Here is a 22,422-nt window from a genome sequence, read left to right on the forward strand (position 1 = left end):
TCATTTAGGGCCAGACCTAAAATCATCGCATCAGCGCATCGCTACGGTGGAATAGCAGTGCGCTGCAGGCAACCGGCGATTTGAGGAGCGCAGCATACATTACCTGCAGGGCTTCTCCCCCGCTCTTTCTTCCTCCACGGGTCCCGCACGCTCTAGCTTCAGAATGGCCTGTCAGCTGGCAGAGGGCTCAGCCAATCACAGGCCGGGACCACCGCCTGTGATTGGCTGAGTGACCCGTCAGCTGACAGGCCATTCTGAAGCCAGAGCGTGCGGTACCCGGGGAGGAAGAAAGAGCGGAGGAGAAGACCTGACAGGTAATGTATGGTGCAAGGGCTGCAAGGACATCGGTAACGATGTCCCTGCAGCCCTCGCCCAACGATCAACGGGCCGTGGAATAGGCCCAGTAAACGAGTGGTGATCTAGCAGATCGGCGCTCGTTTACATCGTTGATCGGGCCCTACTCGGCACGTGGAATAGGGCCCTTAGGGTATACAGGGAAATCAATCAAAGCTGGATGGGAAGGCAGAAGCCACCGGGACCTCACTGATGACTTGTAGTTCAGGCACCATGAAAGTGGTGGTAAGTTCCTTCTAAACATTAGGTTCACCATCATTACCATGTGAGTCTTCAAGCAGAATGCAGGCTGCAGTTAAAGAAGAAGTCCTTAAAATGCTTGTTTCCCTGCACTTACTACTGCATCAAGGCTTCACTTCCTGGGTAACATGGTGATGTCACGCCCGACTCCCAGAGCTGTGCGGGCTGTGGCTGCTGGAGAGGATGATGGCAGGGGGAAACTGAGGGACACGGCACTGGAGGGACACTGAGCATCCCTCTGCCACCATCCTCTCCAGCAGCCACAGCCCGCACAGCTCTGGGAGTCGGGTTGTAACATCACCATTTTATCCAGGAAGTGAAGCCTTGATGCAGTAGTAAGTGCAGGGGAAAAAAACACTTTATAAGCATTTCCCGTAATAGAATGCTTTATTAAAAATTTTCACTGGACTTCTCCTGTAAAGAAGAGCTGTATTATGAAGACGACCCTTGCCTGTATGTCCTATGGATTCAGGGAAAAAGAGCTGCCCTATAACAGCAGTTCCCCGCCAAACTAACTTAAGGGGTCATAGCAATACAAGAACAGCCTTTCACCTGGATGGCTAGCTATGTTATAACTACATTTTTTCTGCACCCTGGGAATTGGGAGGTGACATAGCAAGAAAGTAAACACCAACTGAATCAGCCAAACATTATTGTGTTCTGTCTGACTGTGACTTATCCCTCCTGAAACAAAGGGGTTGGGCTGTTATTTTTCTATCACGCCTGACCCTATTACAATCGACATCATCGGCAGTTGTTCGCGAGCTGTGGGTATGGCCAATTGAAGTCTAAGGTGTTTGGGGACCTTTATTTTTTTATATCAAGTACAAAGCAATAATGATAAAAAAAATTCTATTCAAAAGGGCCCTATTACACGGCCCGACATTACACGGATGTCTGTGAAGCCCTTGCTTTGGTATAAAAAAAAAAAATAAAAAAAAAAAAAAAGATGTACTTAACGGCCCAGGATCCCCAAGTGTCCTCCAGCCCTGTTCCTCGCTCACCTAAGCTGCCTTGGGGACTTCTGATTCTGTCTTATAAGTGACAAGCCACTCAGCCAATCACTGGCTGAGACAGGACAACACCCTGGCCAGTGACTGGTTGAGCAGAGATAGGTTTGAAAAGTGTTGGAGGCGGCTACAATGAGCGGAGAGCACAGGAACAAGGCAGCAGGATGTTGGGGGAACCTAGACAAGAAAGAATATTCTTTTATTTTGTTTGTTTCTCTTTACCCTAGCATCAGCCATCAGCCACACATCGCTATTACACATTGCAATAAGCAGTTGGCGGACAATCATTTTGAAACATTTTAAAAGAGACCGATCAGCCAATGATCATTTCTTTGGCTGAACCTTGTCTTTATTACATGTAGAGATAATCTGCCAATCTGCAGATTATCGCTCTGTTTAACAGGACCCTAAAAGGTGTCCATGAACAATAAGACAAATGAGCAAACCAAAGGAGAGTACAGCAGCACTGAAACAGAGTAGGCAGTTATAAGGGGGTGCTTGCCTCACCAAACTGACCCCGGCAGGTAGTTAGTCCAAAGAAAAAGGAGAAGACAGCACTTGGAAGTGATGTCTTTTCTTTTTTCTTTGGATCCTTCTAATAAGATATATACAAGTAAACATCAATTGCTAGGACAACTGTGATGCTGAACCTTGATGTAATCAACCCTTATTATATGGTAAAGATCCTTTACAATGGTAATTGTGTCTACAAAATGAAAGCTTAACAGAACATCAGGTACTATTGTTCTCATGGTTTATAAACCCAAAATCCCATAAATCAGTTTCACAAAAGCTTGTGTTACATGTCCACTTCTGTATAATGGGTGAAAGTTTAGACCTGCCAGTATTTCTGATGATCGGTTCAGATAATCAAAAAGTGTTATAGCCAGGACTTGTCCCTAATGTGGACAAGGAAAGCATGTAACATGATTGTGTGAAAGCAGCCACTCAAATATTTTCTAGCAGTGAATCTAGCAAATAATGAGTCTTCATGCTTTCTCAGTAAGGGGTCCATTTACACAGAAAGATTATCTGACAGATTTTCTGCCAAAGATTTGAAGCCAAAGCCAGAAACAGACTATAAACAGAGATCAGGTCATAAAGGAAAGCCTGAGAGGTCTCCTCTTTTCAAATCCATTCCTGGCTTTGGCTTCAAATCTTTGGCAGATAATCTTTCTGTGTAAATGTATACAAAAATCCCATCCGATTTAGGGTACAAACACACACGGCATATACGCTGCGTATTTACTGCTGCGATACGCAGCAGATACGCAGCAGATTAGATCTAAATAACTGAACAGAGTATCAAATCTGCTGCGTATCTGCTGTGTGTGTTTGTACCCTAAATCTCTTATAGTCTAGGTTGTTTTACAAATTCTTACACATCACAGCAACAGCTAAATTATAGCTTTCTTTGTGACTTTATGTTAAGCATGCACACGACAGCAAACTACTAAACGCAAAAAATAAACCATACAATCTGGATAAACTGGTTGACCATAAAACTAATGGCATAACCATCTGTTCACTATCAATTCACTATTTGCAAAAACAGCTGACACAGCAAACCTGTGTAATGTCAATTTATTAAAAGAGGTGTTTCATATGGTATTAAGGGAAATCAAAAAATTACCTATTGTTTATAATAAACAATCCAGAAATGTTGCAGATACCATTCTCACCTTAGAGATGAGCGAATTGCTCATCTAAACAAAGCGAAGCGCTTTGTTTGATCCGGACTCCACTCATCAAGCCGCCTGCCTTTCCACACAGCTCCACTCCCTGCCGCTCCACCCTGCCAGGGAAATGCTGGGTCCAATCCTGGGAAACTGGGAGAAGTTTCCCAGTATTGGATACAGTTTTTCCCAGCATCCTGGGAGAAGTAACAGAAAGCGGAGCAGCACCGAAAGGCCGTTGGCTTGATGAGCAAAGGTTGAACAAATCACTTCGGTTTGTTTAGATGAGTGATTCGCTCATGTCCTACTCACCACCAAGCCTCAGCTGAGACTTCCTATTCTGCCTGTGATAATAAGGAGGAAACTGTTGTAAAGTGATCTGTACAACATTACAGTGATTGGTGACAGCAAGAGAAGAAGAAAACAACTGATCATGTTGGAAGTGGCTTCAGATGACGCAGGCCAATCCCTAAGATTGGCATGGAAGCTTGGTAATGCCTATGCCTCCAATAAATGCTGTGACTTGTTCCCAGCTGTAGCAGTTCCAACTGGATGTTATCCTATTGACAATTCATAATGTTATTAGCTGTAATGAATTTAATACAAGTAATATGTATAAACTAGTTTATTCTTAACTTAACTGCTATATCCCATATACAAAGGATGGGGGATATCAAGCTGATCGGAAGTGCACGAACAGCTGGGACCCTCAACCATCACAAGAATAGAAGAAGGAAGCACAGCATGCAGGCAGCATGTGGGGCTTCTGAATATTACTGAGCACTGTGTCCCTGTGGGTCAGGCTCCCACCAGTTAGCTGTGGGTAAGAGATAACTTTGCCAGTTAGGAAAACCCATTGATGCCTTCAACATACAGCCAGAAAGTAAAAGAAAATGTTGTTGGGGGCACAACCTCAGCTGAATCCTAACCTTTAAGGATTTACTACTCTACTACACTCTTTTCTGTGACGTTTTCCAACACCTATCAGAATCTACACAACTACTTTTCACCTTTTCAAGTTCATGAACTTGTTTCAGAAGTTACAAAAAAAACAAAAAAAACAAAAAACACAACTCATAATTGGATACAGATGTTGAGTAAATGCTTCATATAATACATTTCCATCCTATTTTTTTCCATTGTCTTCTGCCAAGTAAAACATAATGAAATGTAATACACAACATAACTGGGGGAGGGGATGACAATGCTTTTAGGACTATTGGATACAGATGTGGCAGACTATCGTGGCACATTTATCCAGCACTCACACATTTTTAATATGTTTCTGGCATATAAGAAAACATAAACATGTTATGCTTACCTCTCTTTGCTCCCCCAGTGTCCCGATGCAGTGTTGCAGGTGTCCCCAGTTGTCTGTAGCTGCTGTTACATTTAGGGTATATTCACACGGGCGGGCTCGCAGCGAGATTCTCGCTGCGAGCCCGGCAGGTCCTGTCAGTTCCCATAAACTACATACTCGCTGCGGTCTAAACGACCGCAGCGAGTATGTAATTATACCGCGCTTAACCCCTTCTACTCCCGCCGGCTCCCCCGCTGTAAGCAGCATACATTACCTGTCCTTGCTGCATGGGTCCGGCGTCCTGCTCTCCCGCCCGGCCAATCAGTGGCTGCGGCTGGGCAACACACTAATTGGCCGGACGGGAGAGCAGAACGCCGGACCCGTGCAGCAAGGACAGGTAATGTATGCTGCTTACAGCCGGCGGGAGTAGAAGGGGTTAAGCGCGGTATAATTACATACTCGCTGCGGTCGTTTAGACCGCAGCAAGTAAGTAGTTTATGGGAACTGACAGGACCTGCCGGGCTCGCAGCGAGAATCTCACTGCGAGATCGCCCGTGTGAAAATACCCTTAAAATGAGTTCATCTCAGGACTGATATCCTACTCAGCCAATCGCTCGAGACGAGTGTGGAGATGTAAACATGTTTGTTTTGTTTTCTTATATGGCAGCAACATATCAGTAAGGGCATCTTCATATATTTCAGATTTTGACATGGACATTCTGCAGACACAGTGTGTGAATGCGGCATCTTATGCCAGGCATTGATTGGCAGCAGAGGTCCCAAGGAATTATGGGATGTTAGGGCTCCAAAAATATAAACAAACATTGTTGGGTATCACCACAGGTTTTGAAAGGGTTTTCTAGGACTAAACTTCATTTAAATTTACTTTTCATAAAAAATCCAACCTTTCCAGCAGATTTTTAGGCCAGCTATGGAACACATGCCAGCCAATGTGCACATGATCCCTTTTAACAGCCTGGTCTCTACTACAATGTAAAGGGGTTTGCAATAAATTAGAATATCAACAATTTTTTTTTCTTTCAGTAATTCAATTCGAAAAGTGTCCTCATGTATTCTACATTACATACAGAGTGAACTTTTTCAAGCGTTTATTTCTGTTAATGATTATGGATTACAGCCAAGAAAACCCCAAAAGTCAGTATTTCAGAAAATTAGAATATTATATAAAACCAACTGAAAAAAAAAATGTTTTTAACACAGAAATGTCGACCAAAGAAAAAAAATCTGTACAGTAATTGCCCTCAATACTTGGTCGGGGCACCTTTTGCATGAATGACGGCATCAATACGGCAAAGTGACATGAAGGCGATCAGCTGATGGCACTGCAGAGGTGTTATTGAAGCCCCGGTTGCTTTGATAGCGGCCTTCCAACTCGTCTGCATTGTTGGGTCTGGTGTTTTTCATCTTCCTCTTGACAATACCCCATAAATTCTCTATGGGGTTAAGGTCGGAAAGTTTGCTGGCCAATCTAGCACAGTGATGTTGTGGTTAGTAAACTAGGTATTGGTACTTTTGGCCATGTGGACAGGTGCCAAATCCTGCTGGAAGATGAAAATTCCATCTCCAAAAATCTTTTCAGCACAGGGAAGCATAAAGTGCTCTAAAATTTCCTTGTAGACAGCAGCGGTGACTTTGGTGTTGATGAAACACAGTGAACCTACACCAGCAGATGACATGGCTCCCCAAACCATCACTGATTCTGGAAACTTCACACTAGACAGCTTCAAGCAGCTTGGATTGTGTGCCTCTCCACTCTTCCTCCACTCTGGGACCTTGATTTCCAAATGAAATGCAAAATTTACCTTTATCTGAAATCAGCACCTTGGACCACTGATCAACAGTCCAGTTCTTCTTTTCCTTGGCCCAGATAAGACGCTTCTGGCATTGTTGGTCAGGAGTGGCTTGACACATGGAATGCAACACTTGTAGCCCATGTCCTGCAGACATCTGTATGTGGTGGCTTTGAAGCACTGACTCCAGCAGCAGTCCACCCAAATTTTTGAATGGCATTTTCGTTACAATCCTGTTAAGACTGCAGTTCTCCCAGTTGCTTGTGCACCTTTCTCTACCACACTTTTTCCTTCCACTCAACTTTCCATTAATATGCTTTGATATAGCACTCTGAGAACAGCCAGCTTCTTTAGCAATTAACTTTTGTGGCTTACCCTCCTTGTGGAGTGTGTGAATGACTGCCTTCTGGACATCTGTCAAGTTAGCAGTCTTCCCCATGATCGTGTTGCATACTGAGCCAGACTTATACTGCGTCTACAAGGGACGATTACCGTGCGAATTTGCACGATAACGATCAAATTTGAACGATAATCATACGTGTATACGCAGCGAACGATTAAACGACGAACGAGAAATCGTTCGTTTTGATCTTACAACATGTTCTAAAATCGTCATTTGCAAAAAATTCGCATATCGTTCAGTGTAAACAGTCCTTCACCGATTTTTCCTATGTGCGATATAGGCTTAAGCGATCGCAAAACGAATTTTCCGTATGATATATCGTACCGTCTAAACGCTGATTGTTATGGAAAAAAAAACATTACTCCAACATCGTTAATTGTACGATCGGGCCAATTATCGCTTCGTGTAAACGCAGCATAAGGGACCTTTTGTAACACTTGGGAAGCCACTGCAGGTGTTTTGGATTAATTATTCAAATTTTCTGAAATACTGACTTTTGGGTTTCTCTTAGCTGTAATCCATAATTATCAACTTTAACAGAAATAAACGCGTGAAAAAGTTCACTCTGTATGTAATAACTCTATAAAATATATGAGGTCACTTTTTGAATTGAAATACTGGAAAAAAATTGTTGATATTCCAATATATTGTGCAAAACAACTTTATGTCCTCTTTACCAATGACATACACATTGAAATACTGGAAAAAAATTGTTGATATTCTAATATTTTGCAAACCACTGTATGTCCTCTTTACCAATGACATACACATCCAGCACCATTTCACACAAAATGCGATGACTACACACGTCCTGTTGTAAGACCTTATTTTTAGCTGGCTTACATACATGAAGGGGGTGGATGTAGTCTCACTGCAATCTGAAAATTACTAGGAAACTGATATAAGCAATGCTCCCATACAGTCTTTTTGCTCAGTACTTTGCAACCAAAACCAGGAGTGGATTTGAAACACAGAAAGGCTATGTTCTCACACTGTGAGTGGATGGCCACCATTTAACAGCAAATAACAGCTGATATTATCAACACTCACTGTTTTATAATAATAGCAGTTATTTGCTGTTAAATGACAGCCATCCTGGTTTGGAATGTAAAATACTGACCAAAAATACTGTGTAGCCAGATGTGAGTGTGGATTTCATACAGTTCATTATGACTATTTATTGGGAAGAATGATCAGCTATTCTGCAGACTTTTTTCAGGACCTTATGTTTATGGTTAGCACCAGTATGTCTTTGAAAGCTTATTATTATTTCAGGTAGGGTATATTCCCCCATACTGTATTTTCTGCTGCATGTTTTTCTTGTGCTTCTTGTTTGCTTGTTTTTTGAAGCACAAAAACAAGCAGAAATAAAGCTAAAAACACACAGCTGGGAACATGCTGCGAACACTGAATGTGGGAATGTACTCTTAAAGTGTCCCTGCCATTTATAAAAACTTTTCAAGTGTCACAGAGACATATTGAAAGTTTTGTTGAACAGGTATACTTTAAATGCTTACACCAGTCATTTTTTGTTCCTACCTAGACAATTCTGTTTAAAAGGGAGCTAATCGCAACTTTAATTCAACGCTGTTAGTAGCCCCTAATAGAGCTGCTAAAGCATTTTCTTTTGATACTTTGTGTGCTGTCCTTCTAGGGGGTATGTAGAAGAAAATGTTTTGATGCGCCACTGCTGGGATTGCGTGCTACGCAATGACTGACAGGCGAAAAGGTCTCTGAGCTTGAATGAAACTGCCAGAAATCACAAATTATGCCTTTAAAAAAAAGTTAGCTGGAAAGAGAATAATAACCCAAGTTTTAAAGGGGCTGGGCAGGCGACCTCTCCTAAGAACAGGCCATCAATATTAGATCTCCAGATCACTCACCAACTTCATTGAGTACAAGCACTTTGTAACCAAGGTTGCCATATTTTTAGCAGCAGCAAGGTTGTACTGTATTGCTCCACCTATATTATAAAGCTGGAGGCAGATACCACAGATATCAGGACAGGCAGGTAAATTTTGCACCCCCACTTCATTTTTAAAAACTGTGCCTTACTGAAAAACCCTTTAAATAGCCTATTGCTCCAGTGTCAATACTACAGAGTGTAGTTTTCAGAAGTGATAAGGTGCTACACCAGCCATATGCCATACTTACTGGCCTCTCCACAGAGGCCAGTGGAAGCCTGTAGTGAACCCCTGCAGCTTTATAATTTTTTTTTTTTTACTCTCATAAAATCCCTTTAACCACAGTCAGTAAAGGCACCATCAGTTTTGTACCCATGACCAGTATCCCTAGAGTATAAATGGATCTTACAGAGTAGTTTTACTTCCTTATGGGATGACTTACAGTTGTGACCAGATCAGAAAACCATGAGACTGTATTGCAAGATCTACAGTCCTGTGGTTTAGAATCTTCCTTGCACACAGTATTTTTTTAAAAAAAAAAAAGCTCAAAAATGCAAACACACCTCAGATTTGCATTTCTTGAACAAGGATTTTCCTACAAATGTCACATTTTCTTATAGTCCTGTATCCACTTTCCTACCAGTTATCTACTCCAAAGGAAACATAATGCAGACAGCTGTAAACTGCTCACAAGTAATTCTGTGAATGGGAAGCACCCCGGATGGTGTGTAGAGCAGTGCTTCTCAAACTTTTTCTACTCGAGCCTCACCCAACAGACCAAGGCAATGCCTGGGCCTCACCAGACTGACCAAGAGGATGCCTGGCCTCACCAAAGTCCAATTAAAAGCTGAAAATAATGCTAGGGCTACCTGTCACCCATCTGCCAAGCTCTAGTCTAGATACTAATAAAGCAAGTACAAAATAAATTAATAATGTTGCTAAAATGGAGATTTTTGCAAACAGCAAAAGGACTGAGCAGATCATAGTTACTTTTGTGAAAACTGCCTCCCCAACAACTAGGGGGCGACTCACAGTTTGAGAAGCACTGGTGTAGAGGACTACGTACCATACCAGCCCGGTCACGGTCCAGCAATACCAAACACATTTAAGAGGCAGGGAAATCTAAAAGACAAATAAAACTCCAGAAAACTGGCACAAAAGCAAGAGGGCTGTGAAGATCACATGTAAGATTGGTCACAGCCACACGTGATCACAGCAACCTGTGTATAACCCCTATAGAAAGAAATATATACATACACATATACACACTACTGGTCATATGGCAGCATCTACAAACACAGACATACCGTAACCTACACACAACTACCTAAGACGCAGTCCGGGGTGGACCACCTATGAAATATATACACAGCCATTTCCTTCCTTCACTAGATAAGTATCTATGAAGTTTCCCTTTTTCCTTCTTACAACATCGACAACTGAAAAAAAAGGAGCAGAGGCCAAAAAAGTAGCAGAGCTCAAATTGTTATTTAACTCTTTATAATACAATGCATAACCTGGTGTAAGGCTAGCTTCACGTTTTGTTTTTTTTCAGAACAGTGCCTGTTCATTAACAGAGACGCAGTTGTCTGCCATACTACAGTATCAGTTTCCCATTAACATTATAGAAAAAAACTAAAACGGATTGATACGTAAGCTTTTTTTGTCGTTTTTTTATATAGACAAAAATGCGGTTGACCATGGTTTTCTGTACATTAAAATGAAAGATAGTGAAATGTAAACAGTAAAACATAACATTATATATACATATATGTAATATCATGAGTTGTGTCTACAGAATCAATATAGATATTAAAGGGGCTGATCCCAAAAGTAAAGTGACCTAAGATCCTTTCAGCCTCTCTTGTACAGCGGGGCTACTACCATCCTCTGTACATATAAGGCTATGTCCGGGGCCTCCGTCTGTCTGTAAACAGTAAATAATTTTTCCGGATTCTAATGGAACAAAATATAACACTGCATACAATGCAACACTGCATTGTTATTCAGTTTTATAAGTGAGATCTGAGAGAGACGCGAATGTGAGCAGAGACTGAACAAGATACAACCACATTCAGGTTAATAGGGCTATGCTGCAGCTGCCTGAGGAGTGGGTGGATGAAAGAATCACTGTAAAGACACACTATGATGGAGCTGCATGAACCCCGTCCCCCACCAATTGTTTTCTACGGATATGTCATACCTTACTATGGAGAGAATGTGTAATGTCTCCAACAATACCTCGTATGGAGCCTTAGCAAATGTATAATATTAGGGCTTTTTTTTATTTTATTTTTTTCAAATACATTCAAGCATATATCCTGTATGTATCTCAAGATTGAATCAGCACCAGCAAACATTTCACATTTCAAGTATATACCATCAATGTCCAGTCAGCCAATGTGCCCCCTCCAGTCTGTATAATAGATTGACAGTGAGACTAGTAAAGCGATGTGCCATTACATCTCCACCGCTATCTTTATGGTCACAGTCTATGGCTGTGACTACTGTGAGGGTCTGTCCTCAGACAACCCTATCAGTATTTTATCTAACTGCTCTGCTACACATACATGAATGAAAAGTGAATAGCCATACTGAGGGCTGATAGCTTTACCCCATCAACACATAGGGGCAACCAGACCCTGGTGTACTGAGGCCACTACAAAAACCAATCTGACTGTTTAAGTGCATAGAAAATGGGAAAAAAACAAAAACCTTGTAAGGATATTTGTACAATGAATCAAGCGTCACATCACTATAGTTCAGCTAAACTGTGAACTGCTGAAATTGTACAAATTCCACAACTATTTCATAAGAACCAAGTATAATTGAGTTTCAGACCTGATGTATCAGTCCCACATGCAGGTGAGTGTCCTCTGATGCCGGGCGCAGTTCCTAAACCACCTTCATGAATCACAATGACAAATCTTGATGTGTGCTGCTCATCCATATACATTTACATGGGGTCTGTATAGAGGGAGATCATTGCTACAATAAAGACAATGTAGCCAATCCTAGCTAAAAGTATCCAGGTCCAACAATAATCTATAGAAGAGCAATGAGGAGCACTGTGACGACACGCTGACCTACACACTATATCATGCCCCTAATAACATGGAAATCCTACCAGGAACATCATGGTTATCTTCTGGTAAGTGCAGGATCACCATGTACACTCCTGTGGCCTAATCCCCATAGCCCCCCTTCCTCTAGCCAGTCCTGGAGCCATCCTCTGCAGTCTGTTGTATGAGCACAGCAGACACTTTCTCATAGCAACCCCTTAAGGAGACATGACGTACCTGGTACATCATGTGTCCGCTATGAGGGTCGCGCAATGACCCCACTCTGAATCCCGCCATTCCTGACTGCTGACATGGACAGAGGTGGCAGCAGAGAGCACTGTGTCAGACTGGAAAGAATACATCACTTCCTGCAGGACATACAGCAACTGATAAGGACTGGATATTTTGGAGATTGAAGTAGAAGTAAATTACAAATCTATAAAACTTCCAGAAACCAGTTGATTTGAAAGAAAAAGATTTTTAATGTATGCGGGGGAAAAAGTTTAATTAAAAAAAAAATCCCCTCCCCAAATAAAAGTTTGAATCACCACCCTTTTCCTATTTTATAGATGAAGAGTATTAGATAATTAAACGTATTTGGTATTGAGGCGTGCGTAATCGCCCAAACTATTAGATTATATTGCTGATCTCACACAGTAAAATATGACACCTCAAACAACCCACAGACCAAAGGATAAAAGCGCTATAAGGATGGGAATAGAGCGGTTTTAAGGAACATTTAGTTTTTAGGTTTTAATTTTTTAAATGCCATCAAATAAAATAAAAGTTACACAAGTTACATATCTTTGTAATCGTACCGACTTGGGGAACATAGATTACAAGTCAGTTTTACCATAGGGCGAATGGCGTAAACACAACCCCCACACAAACAAATATTTTTTTTCTGGTTTTGCAGTTTACTTCATGGAAAAATTAAGTCTGCTATTGCAAAGTTGAATTAGTGGTGCAAACAATGAGGGCTCATGTGGGTCTGTAGGTGAAGAATGCCACTGCTATGGACTTTATAACACAAGGAGAAAAAAAAACTAAAGTGCAAAAGCGAAAATTGTCTCGGTCATTAAGGAGTTAAAACCACTGGGCTGGCACCCGCTGAGCCCTGCAGCTGTACACATACACTCCAGCAACCTGTGGTACTACAAGTCGCAGGCTGCAGCCCCATCACCGTACAGGGAGCGCTCTGCAGGCTGCAGCCCCATCACCGTACAGGGAGTGCTCCGCAGGCGGAATCCCTATCACCGTACAGGGAGCGCTCCGCAGGCAGAATCCCTATCACCGTACAGGGAGCGCTCTGCAGGCTGCAGCCCCATCACCGTACAGGGAGTGCTCCGCAGGCTGCAGCCCCATCACCGTACAGGGAATGCTCCGCAGGCGGAATCCCTATCACCGTACAGGGAGCGCTCCGCAGGCAGAATCCCTATCACCATACAGGGAGCGCTCTGCAGGCTGCAGCCCCATCACCGTACAGGGAGCGCTCCGCAGGCTGCAGCCCCATCACCGTACAGGGAGTGCTCCGCAGGCGGAATCCCTATCACCATACAGGGAGCGCTCTGCAGGCTGCAGCCCCATCACCGTACAGGGAGTGCTCCGCAGGCTGCAGCCCCATCACCGTACAGGGAGTGCTCCGCAGGCTGCAGCCCCATCACCGTACAGGGAGTGCTCCGCAGGCGAAATCCCTATCACTGTACAGGGAGCGCTCCGCAGGCAGAATCCCTATCACCGTACAGGGAGCGCTCTGCAGGCTGCAGCCCCATCACCGTACAGGGAGTGCTCCGCCGGCTGCAGCCCCATCACCGTACAGGGAGTGCTCCGCAGGCGGAATCCCTATCACCGTACAGGGAGCGCTCCGCAGGCAGAATCCCTATCACCGTACAGGGAGCGCTCCGCAGGCTGCAGCCCCATCACCGTAGAGGGAGTGCTCCGCAGGCGGAATCCCTATCACCATACAGGGAGCGCTCTGCAGGCTGCAGCCCCATCACCGTACAGGGAGTGCTCCGCAGGCTGCAGCCCCATCACCGTACAGGGAGTGCTCCGCAGGCTGCAGCCCCATCACCGTACAGGGAGTGCTCCGCAGGCGGAATCCCTATCACCGTACAGGGAGCGCTCCGCAGGCAGAATCCCTATCACCGTACAGGGAGTGCTCCGCAGGCTGCAGCCCCATCACCGTACAGGGAGCGCTCCGCAGGCGGAATCCCTATCACCGTACAGGGAGCGCTCCGCAGGCAGAATCCCTATCACCGTACAGGGAGCGCTCCGCAGGCTGCAGCCCCATCACCGTACAGGGAGCGCTCCGCAGGCGGAATCCCTATCACCGTACAGGGAGCGCTCCGCAGGCTGTAGCCCCATCACCGTACAGGGAGTGCTCCACAGGCGGAATCCCTATCACCGTACAGGGAGCGCTCCGCAGGCTGTAGCCCCATCACCGTACAGGGAGTGCTCCACAGGCGGAATCCCTATCACCCTACAGGGAGTGCTCCGCAGGCGGAATCCCTGTCACCGTACAGGGAGTGCTCCGCAGGCTGCAGCGCCATCACCGTACAGGGAGCGCTCCGCAGGCGGAATCCCTATCACCGTACAGGGAGCGCTCCGCAGGCTGTAGCCCCATCACCGTACAGGGAGTGCTCCGCCGGCTGTCCTGGAGCCGCTCATGTGACCAGAGGCTACTTTCAGCCAGTTTCAGATATCACACCCAGTGATAGACGTAGAGCCAGAAAAGAGTGTCACACGTTACCGGAACCGGGGCGAGTCCTTCAGGCACTCCTCGAAGTCCACCGTCACCTTCATGTCCCCGGCCTGGCGCTGTACGGGATGTGTGAGGGAAGTGCGGGATCACGGGCCGCGACCAGTGTGCACAGTCCGACAGGAAGACGGGAGCGGAGGCCGCTAGATGGCGCTGCTGCACACGTCCCCTCTCCCTACAATACACACAGCAGGTTCCCTGCGCTCCAGTACAGTCAGCGCCACCGGCCTGGCTTCTCCCCGCCCACCGCAAGATGATTGATAGCTCAGCCAGCCAATGGCCGGGCGGCGTGGAGTTCTGCGGAGGGCGCGCCTGGTTGCTAAGTACAACAGGGAAGTGGGATGAGTCACCCTGGAGGGAAGGGAGGAGAAGAGGCCTGGGAAAGGATAGGGCGAGGTGCAGCGGGGATTAGGCATGGCGGGGGCTGAGAGGACACCTGGCCTGTAAACATATACACAAGATACAGGTCAGCTACCGGTGCTGTAGTCACGGCTGAGGCTACACGGCGGCAAGTCGCAGCCGCATACGACTTTGAGGTCGATGGTAGAAATGTTGCAATATCCCCTGACAGTACCCTAGCCCGAGAGTGGCAGAACGTCACACCTCCTGCACACATTCATTTGTGGTGTTTTTTGGCTTAAAGAAAAAAATCAGGAAAACTAAAGCATTTGTATTTTTGATGCTTTGTGAGAATGTCTCCCCCTCCTTTGCTGTGTGTGCAGTCAGACTGTGCTCTCTGCTGCCACCTCTGACCATGACAAAAAGTGGAGGAGGAGTCGGGGCACAGCAAGGTAAGCATAGGCTCTTTATTATTTTCTTTATACTTGCAGGGAGTGTGGACAGGTAAGTATGGCTGCTTTGTTTTTTACTATAGCAGCACAGCATCTACGTTTGACAAGACTATGGTACTACATTCTAAGGATATGTTCACACATTGTCTGATCAATGGCTGTTGTTGGAAGCGGCAGTGAAAATTGCATTGTTTTTAACGCAGAACAGCCGGAAATAAGTGTGGTCCGATCGGCACTCTGCTCATTGAGTCTGCCATAGGCAGGCTCAGTGTGCAGAGTGCCTATAGCAGTGACTTAAAGGACAACTCCCGCGGGACCTGCAAAAAGAAGAAAACACACCATACTCACTATCCCTCAGGTGACGATCGCCACTTAAATCTCCCACCACTCTGTCACCTACGGCCACCATCCTGCGATCTCCTTCACTTCCGGGTCCATGAGCTGGGGCGCATTACATGGCCATGTGATGTGCTCCAGCCAATGAAAAGGCTACTGGTGCGCAAGTGCACCAGCAGCCTTTTCCTCTCCCATTCACTTCAGCAGAAGACGCAGAGGAGGAATCCGCCCCCCGGCTCTGACAACATCATCACAAGATGGCGCCCGGAAGAAGAGGACAGTGTCGACAGTAATTGGTAATGTATACTTTATTTAACTTTTGGGGGTCGGAAAGTGGGAGAAGGGGGCCAGACCACTTATTTACACACATTACAGAGTTATATAACTTTATAATGTGTGTTAAATAAGCTAAAAAAAAATTTCGTGGGAGTTGTCCTTTAAAATGTCTAAGTAAAAATGATTCTAAAAATACACCAAAGCCCCTCCCCAATAATAGTTAAAATCGCCCCCCTTTCCCATAATATAAATAAAACATATAAAAATAATTAAATAAACAAACATAATATATACTGTAGCGTGCGTAATTGTCTGTTCTATTAAAATGTAAAAATCGTCATCCCGTATGGTAGGGCTGGGCGGTATACCGCAAAAATACTGATACCGTCACTGGCGTCGGTTAACCGACTTCAACTTAGCCAGGGCGGTAATTGCGGTATTTTTGTATTTTTATGTCCCCGCGCCCGTCCTGTCAGAGCCCCACGCGCAAACACACACACACACACACAAGCGGCCCGCCACGAGCGCTGCACGTCATGTGCAGGGACGCCGGTATCGGTGCGGGAGCTGAAGGAGCAGCAGGGCCCAGGTGACAATGCCGCCCGCCCCGCCGCCGTCTGGTCCAAGCGACCCTCTCCCCACCCCCCTATGCGCGCACCTGTCCGCCCTCGCGGAGGCCCCGTCCTGCCGCACCGTCCATGCACCCACCACCCGTCCGGTCCGGCGTCCCTGCTCACTGAGGGGAGTACAGGACAGCCGCCCTCACGTGCTGCTGCTCCTCCAGCTCTGACATGGCCGCATCCCTGCACACACAGGACAACGTGTGCAGCGCTCGCCGGTTGGGGCGTGCTCGGACGGAATTGTGCTGGTCCCCCCTCCCGGACCAGTCCTGTCCGAGCGCCCCCCCCCCCCCCACCCGGCCGGCGAGCGCTGCACACGTTGTCCTGTGTGTGCAGTGAGGCGGCCATGTCAGAGGTGGAGGAGCAGCACTTGGAAGCAGCTGACCTGTCATCTCATCCCCTCAGTAACAGTATAGGATAGGAGGAATGGATGGGCTGCAGCAGACAGGATAAGTTATTGCTGTGTGTGGTATCCTGCCTGCTGCAGCCCATCCATTCCTCCTATGTTACAGCCCTGTACTAGTACTGAGGGGACTGCAGTCCTACAGCCCTGTCCTCCTCCCCATACAGTCCTACAGCTCTGTCCTCCTCCCATACAGTCCTACAGCCCTGTCCTCCTCCCCATACAATCCTACAGCCCTGTCCTCCTCCCCATACAGTCCTACAGCCCTGTCCTCCTCCCCATACAGTCCTACAGCCCTGTCCTCCTCCCCATACAGTCCTACAGCCCTGTCCTCCTCCCCATACAGTCCTACAGCCCTGTCCTCCTCCCCATACAGTCCTACAGCCCTGTCCTCCTCCCCATACAGTCCTACAGCCCTGTCCTCCTCCCCATACAGTCCTACAGCCCTGTCCTCCTCCCCATACAGTCCTACAGCCCTGTCCTCCTCCCCATACAGTCCTACAGCCCTGTCCTCCTCCCCATACAGTCCTACAGCCCTGTCCTCCTCCCCATACAGTCCTACAGCCCTGTCCTCCTCCCCATACAGTCCTACAGCCCTGTCCTCCTCCCCATACAGTCCTACAGCCCTGTCCTCCTCCCCATACAGTCCTACAGCCCTGTCCTCCTCCCCATACAGTCCTACAGCCCTGTCCTCCTCCCCATACAGTCCTACAGCCCTGTCCTCCTCCCCATACAGTCCTACAGCCCTGTCCTCCTCCCCATACAGTCCTACAGCCCTGTCCTCCTCCCCATACAGTCCTACAGCCCTGTCCTCCTCCCCATACAGTCCTACAGCCCTGTCCTCCTCCCCATACAGTCCTACAGCCCTGTCCTCCTCCCCATACAGTCCTACAGCCCTGTCCTCCTCCCCATACAGTCCTACAGCCCTGTCCTCCTCCCCATACAGTCCTACAGCCCTGTCCTCCTCCCCATACAGTCCTACAGCCCTGTTCTCCTCCCCATACAGTCCTACAGCCCTGTTCTCCTCCCCATACAGTCCTACAGCCCTGTCCTCCTCCCCATACAGCCCTGTCCTCCTCCCCATACAGTCCTACAGCCCTGTCCTCCTCCCCATACAGTCCTACAGCCCTGTCCTCCTCCCCATACAGTCCTACAGCCCTGTCCTCCTCCCCATACAGTCTTACACCCCTGTCCGCCCCCCTATACAGTCTTACACCCCTGTCCTCCTCCCCATACAGTCCTACACCCCTGTCCTCCTCCCCATACAGTCATACACCCCTGTCCGCCACCCCCCTGTACAGTCATACACCCCTGTCTCCCCCCCCCCCCCCTGTATAGTCATACACCTCTGTCCTCCTCCCCATACAGTCATACACCCCTGTCTCCCCCCCTGTATAGTCATACACCCCTGTCCTCCTCCCCATACAGTCATACACCCCTGTCTCCCCCCCCCCTGTATAGTCATACACCCCTGTCCTCCTCCCCATACAGTCATACACCCCTGTCCGCCACCCCCCTGTACAGTCATACACCCCTGTCTCCCCCCCCCTGTATAGTCATACACCCCTGTCCTCCTCCCCATACAGTCATACACCCCTGTCTCCCCCCCTGTATAGTCATACACCCCTGTCTGCCACCCCCCTGTACAGTCATACACCCCTGTCCGCCACCCCCCTGTACAGTCATACACCCCTGTCCGCCACCCCCTGTACAGTCATACACCCTATCCCCCCATATAGCCATACACCCCTGTCCGCCCCCCCCCTGTACAGTCATACACCCCTACCCCCCCATATAGTCATACACCCCTATCTGCCCCTACCCCTATGTGCCCCCCTTATAGTCATACACCCCTATGTGCCCCCTGTATAGTCATATCCCTATGTACTCCCATGTATAGTTCTGTACCTCCATCCCTATGTACCTCCCTATGTACCTCCTGTATAGTAATACACCCCGATCCACCCCCACCCCCATATAGTCATACACTTCTATCCCTATGTATCTCCTGTATAGTAATGCACCCCAATCCATCCCCCCCATATAGTCATATACACCTAGCCACCCCCATATAGTTATACACATGTATTCCTATATGACCCCCTGTGTATACACATCCTGTAGAGGCTGTATACCTGTATATACACATCCAGGTCTCTGCTGAGACCCCCTAATAATGACAAATAGTAATAATGATAATAGACTAACCATGGGTTGCTGCTCAGTTCTTTTTTTTACTTTTTCTAATCAAAATATCGCCAGTTTTCATAATTATCGTTGAATTATCGTTACCGCGGCTACATGTGCGATAAACCGTGATATTGATTTAGGCCAATATTGCCCAGCTCTACCGTATGGTGAACGGTGTAAACGAAAAGAGGGGGGGGAGCAGAATTGCAGATTTTTTGTTACATTATACATAAAAAAAAATGTTATAAAAGTGATCAAAACATTCGATCTACACAAATATGGTATTAATAAAAGCTAAAGATCATGGCTCTAAAGATCATGCCATACAGCCCCGTAGGTGAAAACTAAAGCCGTTATAGGAGTCACAACACAGCCATTTTATTAATAATTAATTGCAACCAAAAAAAAAAAAAAAGATTTTATTTAAAAAAAAAAACATTAGAAAATCTGTGAAAACCTGCATATGGTTGTGTTCAGGCTTACCTATAGAATAATGGCATCATGTTGCTTTTACCCTATAAAGCAGGGGTCCTCAACTGGCGGACCACGGTCCGGACCGCGGAAGCCAGCAGTCCGGACCCCAGACCTCCCAACCACTCGGATCCGGCGGGACAATAATGTCCTGTTGTACCGGGACGGCCCCCATGTTTTTATACTCCCCTTAGATTTCAGTACGCCTGTGGGGTTGTGTCAGCCCGGCCCCCGTGACCTCAGTGTATGCCGCTGGCCTGTACTTCCGGTGTGCACTCTGCTGGGGAATCCCTGTGACGTCCCCAGAGAGCGCTTATCAGCTGGAGGCCGGCCCGACAGGGTGAGAGAAGAAGACAGCCCAGCGGAGGGAGCTAGGTGAGTTGTGGTTTTTGTTTTTTTTGTCCAGGTGACATGTACAAGGGGCCATCTATAGGGGGAGAGCACACAGGGGGCTATATACTACAGGGGGGCTATATGGGAGGGGGAGAGCACACAGGGGGGCTATATGGGAGGGGGAGAGCACACAGGGGGGCTATATGGGAGGGGGAGAGCACACAGGGGGGCTATATGGGAGGGGGAGAGCACACAGGGGGGCTATATGGGAGGGAGAGAGTACACAGGGGGGCTATATGGGAGGGAGAGAGTAAACGGGGGCTATTTACTACAAGGGGAGAGCACACAGGGAGGGTATATAATACAGGGGGGCTATATGGGAGGGGGAGAGCACAGGGGGGCTATATACTACAGGGGGAGAGCACACGGGGGCTATATACTACTGGGAGAGCGCACAGGAAGGCTATATACAGGGGAGCTATATGGGAGGGGGAGAGCACAGGGGGGCTATATACTACAGGGGGAGAGCACACGGGGGCTATATACTACTGGGGGAGAGCGCACAGGAAGGCTTTATACAGGGGGGCTATATGGAAGGGGGAGAGCACACAGGGACTTTATACTACAAGGGGGCTATATGGGAGGGGGAGAGCACACGGGGCTATATACTACAGGGGGAGAGCATACATGGGGCTATATACTACAGGGGAGAGCACACGGAGGGCTTTATAATATAGGGGGGCTATATGGGAAGGGGAGAGCACAAAGGGGGGCTATATACTACAGGGGGGCTATATGGGAGGGATAGAGCGCATGGGGGGCTATATGGGAGGGGTAGAGCGCACAGGGTGGCTATATGGGAGGGGGAGAGCGCACAGGGGGGCTATATACTACAGGGGGGGCTATATGGGAGGGGTAGAGCGCACAGGGGGGCTATATGGGAGGGGTAGAGCGCACAGTGGGGCTATATGGGAGAGGGAGAGCGCACAGGGGGGCTATATACTACAGGGGGGAGCACACAGGGGGGCTATTTACTACAGGGGGAGCACACAGGGGTGCTATATACTTTAGGAGGAAGCAACAGGGGGGCTATATACTACTAGGGCAGTCACACCCTTTGTACCTAATTTAAAAGGGCTGGTGAGAGAAAATGTCAGTTTTCCCACTAATTAGCATCAATTTTGTATGTAAATAGTTTAACAACGTTTGTGAAAAGTAACAAAACACGTTTCCTACTGATGTTCAGCTCAGACCTTCACCTGACAATAGACCACGGTAAGTGGACATTCACTAAAAGTTGTTGAGTACCCCTGCTATAAAGCATAAGGTAGACACAAGAACCCCCAAAAGTTTGCCTTCTTTTTTATGATTTCACCAATTTATATTTTCATAAATAATATTTTGGGGTTCCATCATACATGTTATGGTAGAATGAAAGATGCCATTACAATGTACACCTATTTCTGAAAAAAAGCCCTTACATGGTCCTGTAGATAGAAAAATGAAAGTGCTAGAGCTCTTAGAAGGGGAAGAGGAAAAAGCAAAAGCTCAAAAATGAAAATTGCCTCAGTCCACTGGGTCATTTTGGGCTTGGTCCTCCCAAGGGTTAATGGTACTCAGTATCGCAGTGGATTTCAATGCGAAACTTGCAATGTGAAGGCACCCTAACTGGATAACCCCTTTAATGGGAATCTGTCAGCTGCAATTCATGTTCCAAACTGCTGACATTGTAAGATGCTGTTAGGACAAGGAGACACGTGTTACCTTTCACATACCTGTCTGTGTTCCCAGAATGTAGAAAAATGCTTTTATTCTATAGAATGAAGAGTCAGAGGCTTTCCCAACCTCCTTAAGTCCACCTCCTACTCCCCTCTTCCATACCTGACCCTGCTTCTGGCTCAGCTTCCAGATGTCAATCAAGCGGAGGTAGAGGAAGTATTACAGCTTGAAAAAGCCCCTTTGATTTGACTCTTTGTGCTAGAGAATAAAAGCATTTGGACAGAGGTGGCAGTAGAGAGCTGGATAGAATATACCTCTGTCCAATATGCAAACAGTAGAAGAAAAGCAGGCACTACAATTTCTAACATACTCCAACAGTCCAGCGTTCCATATGACACATAGCCGCTCGGGCGGTGCTCGTTGCTAAAGGCCAGAGTCCAATGTACAGCTGAAGACAAGTAGAAGTACAACGGCAACTCACCAGGATAGAGCGTAATCAGATGCTTTTATTTCAGGGACAGAGCAGTGTACAAACAAGCGGTGCGTTCCACAGACTAGAGCGACGACGTTTCGCGCTTGCGCGCTTCAACTGGCTCACATAATCTACGTCATGCGGCTGGCGCAGCTTTATGCCTGCGCTCAAGCCGTTGCTATAGTTACCATATTAACTCCATATGTAACAAAACAAAAACTTGGGGAACACACTAAAAAGTGCATACATAGAGAGAACATACAGTTAAAACCATAACAAAAGAATATATACAC

At 46.9% G+C, this 22,422-nt stretch overlaps 1 protein-coding gene across 3 annotated transcripts in view; it reads right to left on the reverse strand.

Moving 5' to 3' along the window:
* ACAP2 (ArfGAP with coiled-coil, ankyrin repeat and PH domains 2) overlaps window positions 1-22,159 on the reverse strand; it is a 106,031-nt gene extending 83,872 nt beyond the window's left edge. For 2 of the 3 annotated variants that reach the window (XM_069975074.1, XM_069975073.1), the window contains exon 1: window positions 14,510-14,719. In XM_069975074.1, coding sequence (XP_069831175.1) covers window positions 14,510-14,562 — 53 coding nt within the window. In that variant the 5' untranslated portion in view covers window positions 14,563-14,719. Of the gene's footprint in view, window positions 1-14,509; window positions 14,720-22,138 lie in introns of those variants that run through there. The other variant, XM_069975075.1, reaches the window with a different exon arrangement.
* Between the last annotated feature and the right edge of the window lie 263 nt (window positions 22,160-22,422).

Source organism: Dendropsophus ebraccatus, chromosome 6 (genome assembly GCF_027789765.1).
Source record: "Dendropsophus ebraccatus isolate aDenEbr1 chromosome 6, aDenEbr1.pat, whole genome shotgun sequence".
In the NCBI taxonomy this organism is placed as follows: domain Eukaryota; kingdom Metazoa; phylum Chordata; class Amphibia; order Anura; family Hylidae; genus Dendropsophus; species Dendropsophus ebraccatus.